This window comes from Podarcis cretensis, assembly GCF_951804945.1.
Source record: "Podarcis cretensis genome assembly, chromosome: 1".
Lineage (NCBI taxonomy): Eukaryota > Metazoa > Chordata > Lepidosauria > Squamata > Lacertidae > Podarcis > Podarcis cretensis.
Window position 1 is genome coordinate 123,590,495 of NC_137170.1, and position 8,854 is coordinate 123,599,348.

General features: G+C 46.6%; 1 protein-coding gene across 2 annotated transcripts in view; it reads right to left on the reverse strand.

Annotated features, from left to right (window-relative positions):
• The window catches only part of HIBCH (3-hydroxyisobutyryl-CoA hydrolase), a 65,531-nt gene extending 58,360 nt beyond the window's left edge, over positions 1–7,171 (reverse strand). The window contains exons 1-4 of one of the 2 annotated variants that reach the window (XM_079981429.1): positions 7,122–7,171; positions 3,814–3,856; positions 2,738–2,878; positions 1,209–1,293 (exon numbers count right to left, since the gene is read on the reverse strand). In XM_079981429.1, coding sequence (XP_079837555.1) covers positions 1,209–1,293; positions 2,738–2,878; positions 3,814–3,856; positions 7,122–7,156 — 304 coding nt within the window. In that variant the 5' untranslated portion in view covers positions 7,157–7,171. Of the gene's footprint in view, positions 1–1,208; positions 1,294–2,737; positions 2,879–3,813; positions 3,857–5,633; positions 5,802–7,121 lie in introns of those variants that run through there. The other variant, XM_079981428.1, reaches the window with a different exon arrangement.
• Between the last annotated feature and the right edge of the window lie 1,683 nt (positions 7,172–8,854).

The following is an 8,854-nucleotide window of genomic DNA, read 5'->3' on the forward strand; positions in this document are numbered from 1 at the left end:
TTCCCAACATCCAGCTTCATCGGATGGCACCAGATTCTAGAATTAGGACAGGGGACTAAAACAACAACCCTCTGTTCACTTTCTCCACACCACAGATAATCTTATACACCTCTGTCATGTCTCCCTCTGCTCTCTTTTGTTAACTAAAAACCCACAAATGCCTTTTCCCTACAAGGGAGTCTACACCCCTTGATCATCTTGGTTTCCCTTTACTGAAACTATTCCAGCACTACAATATCCCTTTTGAGGCGAGGCAACCAGAACTGTACAGAGTATTCCAAGCGCAGTCGCCCCACAAGTCTGTATAACAGCATTACTACATGGGCAGTTTCATTTTCACTACCTTTTCTAATGATCGCCAATATGGAATTTATCTTTTCCCAGCCGCTGTAAACTGAGACAACTTTACTGACCTATCAACTACATGGCCAGTTGTTCCTGGTTAGTCACTGCCAGTTCAGACTCCGAAAGCATATACCGTATTTTTCACTCTATAAGACGCACTTTTCCCCTCCTAAAAAGTAAGGGGAAATGTGTGTGCGTCTTATGGAGCAAATACAGGCTCCATGGCTTCGGGCAGCTATCCCTGAAGCCAGGAGAGTGCACCAATCCCTCTTTCCCTCTCTGCACAGCGTCCCTTCAGCGAAGTGGAAGACGAAATGGAAGGAGCTCCACTTCTCCTGCCGCTTCGCTGAAGGGGCACTGCGCAGAGAGGGAGAGAAATTTTTTTCTTCTTCTCCTCTAATAAAACTAGGTGCGTCTTATAGAGCGAAAAATACAGTGCGTGAAATTAGAATTCATTGCCACAATGTGCCTTACTTTACACTTGCTGACAATTAAATGCATTTTACTGCCCATTAACCTAGTTTAGAAAGATCCTTTCGGAGCTTCTCCCAATTTAAGTACCTTGAACATTTTGGTATCAGTAGCAAACTTGGCTAACTTAATGCTCATCCCAACTCTAGATAATTTATGAACCTGTTAAAAAGCACAGGTCCAGCACTGATCCTCGGGAGACTCCATCCCTCCAATCCATTTATTTCCCTTCTCTTCTTCCCATTTCTGAACCAGTTTCTGGTCCATAACAGAACCTCCCCCTTATCTTGTGACAGCTAAGCTTACCCAGGTGTCTATGCTGAGGGACATCATCAAAAAGCTTTTGAAATGACAACTGAAACTCTCAACTTTTTGAATACTCAAAACCTTACCTCTGATATCGCCTCCTGCACAGAAAGCTTTGTCTCCAGCTCCCTTTATTATTATTAAAAAGGTGTCAGGGTCCTTCTCCCATTTCTACAAAAGATAAAACATGTTGAATGTGGGCTCTGATAACAGAAATAAACCAGGCTAAGGAAAAACAGCAAGGATGGGAACAGTTCAGTGTTTCTATCTCACTGGCTGCTTCTACACTGGAAGATGCTTCTACCCTCTTTATATCTGTATGGTAGCAATACATAATTGGGGGGGGGGGGGAAACAAGGCATCATATAGTTTCACCCTAATTTCCTTGGGTCAAAGCCACGTGCTTTACGAGGCTCCATACCACCTCTCTCTTCTTGAACATAGAACAGCCACCTTTGACCCATTCCCTTGTTCAGAGCAAAGTCAGCACTAAAAGGGGTGTGGGGAGAACCCCAACAGCTCTCTAGCATACGCTTTGCCTCTTCCTCCTTTCGATACAGCAATGCCACACCTTCGGGATGAATCTCAGCAACCTGACGAAACCCTGAATCCACATGCACTGCACTTCCCCCTACTGAGCCATGGCTGAACCAGGTGATAGACTAGAAGTCCAGGAGAGCAATAAAAGGCCCTGGCTTCTTAGGATCCCAATGAAGTTTATTTGATTTATAGCCTGCCCTTCCTCCAGAGAAGCCACATCTCACCTCCCCCTGCCCTTCTCCCCTGCCTAACTTAAGGAAAGCTGCAAAGCCAAGCAAACCCCCATCCAGCCTGAGCCCTTTCCTATAATGTTGACTCTGCAGATGGCAAGGGGAAATATCCATTCCCACCACTTCCCACCTTGCTTAGGAATCCCCCTTGAGACATTTCCTTTTTCCAGAGGGAGCGGTCACACTCATTCTTCTCCCTCCCTTGAAGCAATATTCACTTGCTTTCAATACTGCCTTTCTTGGCCCTGCTTCCAGGCTTCCCCCTCCCCTTCCTACTTCTCTGCCATTTAAATAGGGATTTCTGTTTGGCTGTGGGACACCACAGGGTACGGTTGCTGCCACTAAGACCACCAGTATACTTCTGTAAATATAGCGAAGATGAACATGGTGTGTGTGTCTCAGTACTGCCTGTTACTTATTCAGTGAGCGTAGATAAAATCCACTACCAGTAACAGCATTTCTGCTGTTCTCATTTTCAGGTCCTTCCCCACTCCCCAGTACATCCCCAATTAAATCAGAAGGATGGCCATAAAATTAATCTGATTACTGGTTCATCCAGAGCCCTTGGCTTGGTTTGCGCATGCATGCTCATTGCCAAATGAATGCGTGGTCAAGACATGGATTTTGTTAGTGAATGAGCCATCACAGATCATACGTTGCATACAGAACTTTCGCACCACCTCAAACCCAATGGTTTTCAACAGAGGCAGTTCACACATTCAGCAGCTGAAGTGTAGAAAAATGTGATGGGCTATAGCCGCTGCTCGAGGTGCTGCCCTTGAATGGCCTCCTCTGTCAACCCACACACTGTGCCCACAGCACTGATATAAAAGAAAAACACCAACCTTCAGTTGTGGATACATCTGTCGAATCATGGATATATTTAATGCATTCAGAGCCTTGGGTCTGTTCATGGTTATAACACCAGCACACCCCTTTTTTTCCAAGAGAACCTCAGAGGAAGAAGCTGCCGTCTTGGACATACTCTGCATATTTGAAACAAGAACAAAAAAAAAAAAAAATCAACATTAGTCAAAAAACATTTTGAATGTGTTAGAAACATGCAACACCAGATGGCGCAAGAGAACAAAAAACAATCGATGTGATTTTTACATAGCGGGTTTTTTTATTTTGTTACAATTTAATTTCTGACTTATTTATAGCGGGGGGGGGGGGGGTTCCTGTGTGTAGATCCACCCAAGGTTTTTAACAAGCTGGTAATTTGCAAGTTGGTTCCAGCATGCAAATTCTTTAGAGCAGGGGAGGAAAAACTGGCTCTCCAGATGTTGCTACTACTCCCGTTCTATATGGCCATTCTGGCTGGAGCTGATGGGAGCTGGAATCCAAAAGCGTCTAGTTTTCATGCAGAAGGTCCAAGGTTCAATCCCGGGTACCACCAGCTGGGACGGACTCCCTGACTGAAACGCAGAGAGCCACTGCAAGATAATGCGGAGCTCGATGGACCAATAGTTTGGCTTGGTATAAGGTAGCTTCTATGTTCCTATCTAGCAAACTACTTTAGGCTCATGTATGAGCTTATGCACGCCCACAAGTGCTTGTCTCCTGCCTTTCCCCCATGTGAACAGTATACACGAAGCCCACAACTTATGCACATTTGACTTGTGTGCATTCAGCTTTATGCGCTTGGCAAAATAATTTTTTAAACATTAAAAAGGGGGTGGGCAATTCCACCAGCCATTACACCCAATGCGATTTTGGCTTTAGGTGAGATCCCCGGAACATAAGTTGTGGGCTTGTTGTATCATAAATTGCCTTTGAAACTTGTGTTTTTGTCTTCTGGAGAGGTTGTTGGAGGAGCAAAATTCAAAAGCCCCCATGGGCTTGCTGAAAACAGTTTACATATTGAACATTATGAAACCCACATTAGCCTCCCCGACCTGAAGGAGACCTCCACACTTACCAAATGTTCTACAATGACCTGTAACCTGTTGAATGGCTTCAATCTGAAACAAGAAAATCAAGTTCAGCCATATCTTCTGCCACAGCCTAAGTAAAAATGTCAAGCAAATCAAGCACATGCTTTTGTCAGCCACACCTACACTATACATTTAAAGCAGAAACAGCGGGGGGGGGGAACTTTCTCTAGTAGTTTATGAATTGACCCAGGGAACTCTGGGAATTGTAGGCTTGTGCGGGGAGTACTCCATATTTATTAACATGGGTCCCCCCCCCCCATCATATTTATATTGTGTTCTAAGTGCCAGACAGAAGCTTTTCTCTTCAACCAGGTGTTGGCTGATTAACATTCTATGGCTTTTTTGTTTTTGTTTTATTATGTATGTTGTATTTTGATGTTGAGAACTGCCCTGTGATCTTCAGATGAAGAGTGGTATACTGAATGAACAAACGAATAAGCATCATTCATGTGCAAACTTTAGGACAAAGGGACCAGCTTTCTGAAAAAAATATACATCTTCCCTACATTACCTTTCCTATGTTGTGCTTTTAGTACACCTTAACATAAACACAAACATGTCCAAAAATTAAATTTGAAATGATTTTCAGCCAAGAAGGAAGCATTCCACATAGCAGGATAAGCTTTCCCAAACTCCAAACTTTTTTCTTCTCACAGGGCTCATTTAGCTACTTGGTCCCTCTTTAAAGCACCAACTTTAAATTCAGCCAATGAGCTGAGCTGACATCGCCCTTGACCTTGGATCACCTTAATATGACCTTAACATGCAGCAATGGGACGCTTGCTGGAACCCGCAGGGAGAGCAAGTACCTGTCGCCACACACACACCTGTCGAAAAACAAAGGGCATGAACCACAAAGAGCTGCCTTCATTTAAAGAGATTCTGTTCCTGAATCTCGGCAGCCCAAAGCACCTGTTCCCGTCTTCCATAAGTTTCCTTCTCCTCTTTCATGACCTAGAAAACAGTTCCTGCTCTTAACACTGTCCATTCCCCTCTGGGGCATTCATGGTCAGAGGCACTTATGGGAGGCACTCCTTAGGGCTGAAAGGGCAATTGTAAACCCACTGAACCTCTTGGGCTTGCCGATCAGAAGGCTGGCAGTTCGAATCCACACAATGGAGTGAGCTCCTGTTGCTCTGTCCCAGCTCCTGCCAACCTAGCAGTTTGAAAGCACACCATTACAAGTAGATAAATAGGTACTGCTGCAGCGGGAAGGTAAACGGCATTTCTGTGCGCTCTGGTTTCCATCACGGTGTCCCGTTGCACCAGAAGCGGTTTAGTCATGCTGGCCACATGACCCGGAAAGCTGTCTGTGGACAAACACCGGTTCCCTCGACCTGAAAGCGGAGATCAGTGCCACACCCCATAGTCACCTTGGACTGGACTTAACCGTCCAGGGGTCCTTTACCTTTTATATTATTATTATTATTGTTATTATTTATTCAATCTGTATACTTCCCTTCATCCTAAAATCTCAGGGGGGTTCATGGAATAAAACCACAAAAATGCGTAGTAAAAACAAAGTATAAGAACAAAAGAAATAATACACACACACACACACCCTTCCCTCAAACACATTTAACAGGACTGTTAATAATCCAATGGCCTGGTTGAAGTTTATAACCTCATCCAGGACGGTAATAATAAGAGCGCTCAGCGAAAGCGACGCAGCGCAGGCCCCGCTACTCGGGAGTAAGCTCCCACTGCGTTCAAGGCTACTTCTGAGGAAAGGTAGGTGGGGCTGCGCTTCTCGACGCCGCTCTCGGCCCTCGCCCCACTCGCAGGGCCGCCGGCCTCGTCTAACCTGGGAAGCCTCCGCCTCAACACCGGAGCCACAGCCGGCAGCCCCATCCTGCCACCGGCGCTCTCTCGCCCACTAACGCACGGCTTCGACGGGTATGAGGAGAGGAGGCCGGCAGGGCGCGAGGTGATGACATCACGTGGCTGCGCCGCTATGCGCGCGCGCGCAGCCGACCCTTTGCGCGTCAACGGTTTGGAAAACTTTTCAGAGCACAGAGGTCGCGCGGCCTAGAGAGGCCGGGGAGTAGAAAGGAAGCAAGAGATCAAGTAAAAGGAAAGAGCCGCATCGCATAGCCCGGGTGCGGCGTTTCCGAGTTCCCTTTGGCAACACAATCCTGACCGTCTTATTTTGCGCGATTTTTACTTTTTGTAAGGCTTTAAATATTTTTGCAAGGGAGTTATGGCCGTGACCGCAGGAACGGTTTACGACAACCCTGCCGTGTAGTCCATTCTTAATACACTACAACCAAGTCCCATTGAACCCAGATGCGCTTAATAAGATTGCACGGGAAGCTGCACACAATAACAACCCTTCAGTGTAGCCCAGTGCTGTTGCCTCCACGTTGCTGAGGACAGAGGCTCACGGCCGCCCTGCAATGGAGCCCACTGCTCACACTGCAAGTGGGATACAGAGGTTTGTTTGCGTTTCCAGCCAAACCCCCCCCCCAAAAAAAAACCACCCCACATCACTCTCATTAGATTGCAGCAAAGGTTGATCTATTGCCCACTCTTTAGTTGCCATTCCTGCACTGCAGAGGGTTGGACTAGATGGCCCTTGGGCAGGGGTAGGCAAACTAAGGCCCGCGGGCCGGATCAGGCCCAATCGCCTTCTCAATCCGGCCCGCGGACGGTCCGGGAATCAGCGTGTTTTTACATGAGTAGAATGTGTGCTTTTATTTAAAATGCATCTCTGGGTTATTTGTGGGGCATAGGAATTCGTTCATCCCCCCCCCCCCAAATATAATCCAGCCCACCACATGGTCTGAGGTACGGTGGACCGGCCCACGGCTGAAAAAAGGTCGCTGACCCCTGCCCTTGGGGATCCCTTCCGACTCCATGATTCTTCCCCACCCTAAAAAGGTAAAGGTAAAGGTACCCCTGCCCGTACAGGCCAGTCTTGACAGACTCTGGGGTTGTGCGCCCATCTCACTTAAGAGGCCGAGGGCCAGCGCTGTCCGGAGACACTTCCGGGTCACGTGGCCAGCGTGACATCGCTGCTCTGGCGAGCCAGAGTCGCACACGGAAACGCCGTTTACCTTCCCGCTAGTAAGCGGTCCCTATTTATCTACTTGCACCTGGAGGTGCTTTCGAACTGCTAGGTTGGCAGGCGCTGGGACCGAGCAGCGGGAGCGCACCCCGCCGCGGGGATTCGAACCGCCGACCTTCCGATCGGCAAGCCCTAGGCGCTGAGGCTTTTACCCACAGCGCCACCGTAATTCAGCTGCACGCAGAAGTGTTATCCCTGAAACCGGAAAGTGGAATAATGCCTTACTTGTTGGGGAAGCGATTAGAAACATTTTTCTCCATCACCTGCTTTCCCTTTCTCTATGACGTGGGAGGCCTCCTTGTTTCTTGGCATTAACGCCACCTGGAGGCCTCTCTGATAAACAATTGTCTCCTTTCTCCACCCTGATTTCTGTCTCTGCCTCCCAGGACTCTCTGCCTTCCTGCCCCCTCCAGCCCCCAGAATTATAGAGTTGGAAGGGATGCCAAGGGTCATCTAAGTCCAGCCTTCTCAACAATGCAGTCCCCCATACAGTTTGAAACCAGACCAGACCCTGCTTAGCTTTGCAAATGTGCTAGCAGTTTCCTTTGGGGGGTGGGAGTGGAGGTTTATAAACTAGAATAATGTTACACAAATAAGTATACCAAGTTTTCTCGTGTCATTTGTATATCACAAAAATAGCATAATGAATGTGGAGTGATATCTACAACATATGGTTCATTATTAGTGGTCAATGTATAAGTTATTATTATTACAGTGGAACCTTGGGTTAAGAACTTAATTTGTTCTGGAGGTCCGTTCTTAACCTGAAACTGTTCTTAACCTTAGCTAATGTGGTCTCCCGCACCGCCGCATCTGTAACCTGAAGCATCTGTAACCCGAGGTACCACTGTAATTTCATTTCTATACCGCTTCAAAGTGGCTTACAGAATATTAAAACATCAATAACACAATCTGAAGAAAGTCAAATATAGAGTATACAATTAACAAAAAACTAAAATATTATCTTAAAAGATTTCAAAATAAAACATTACAAAGGAGGTCAACTACAAAAGGAGGTTATTGGTTCATGAATTAGTTTAAACCATTAGGAAGATGGGGGGAGATGGTAAGTTGGGTGGGGTCGGGTGGTTATGCTTTTATTATTCTACTTAGTGAATGTGTGGGGTTTCCTGTCAGTGTTACTTGTATGAGTGATTCAAAAATACACACACACACACACACACACACACACACTTAAAAACAACTTTCACTACAGCCAACCAAAGACAACCAACCACACCCTAAGCCACCACCAACCTCTCTCACCACCAACAAAATACAACAAGCGAATGTGCTAGCGGTTTTATCGCTGCACCACTCGGCTGTTGCCCCGTTGGCAGTGCCCACGGATGGTGTGTGCAACACTTGCATCACAGAGTCGTGCCGTGGACAGACTGAAAGGGCTGTCGTCGTCCCCCCCCCCAGTCCCCTGAAAGCTATGTCTTTTAACTCTATCATAGCATCAGAAATTCAACAGCAGGTCTTTCCCATCTTGCAATGATGGAGAAAGTTGCAGCTGCTGTATTTCTGCTTGCAACGCAGCCTTTAAATGCAAATGGTATCCTACAAGTTTTGTGTGTATGTGTGCATGAGCGTGCACAGTGCTGGAATTTCCGTGGATTAGATAGACACCAATACACCAGAGAACATAAATGCTTTTATTGTATTAATATATCTTTTAATGAAATGCGTCCAGTGCTGCTGGCTTCTACACAGAGATTAAAAACCATACAGTACATCTGTGTACTATTAATAACTGTTGCTAATGGCTGACATAGGTTGTATGATACGCATGAATAGGGTTTTATGGGGATTTTCAGCTATTAACCTATATATGGTGGGGATGAGGCAGAGCACCAGAAGAAGCAGCTCCCCGATGAGTGAGATCTTGCAGACCTCTCTCGCACAACCCCAGTAAGCGGTGGGGTGTTGGTGGCAGGAGGGGCACACTCCTGTTT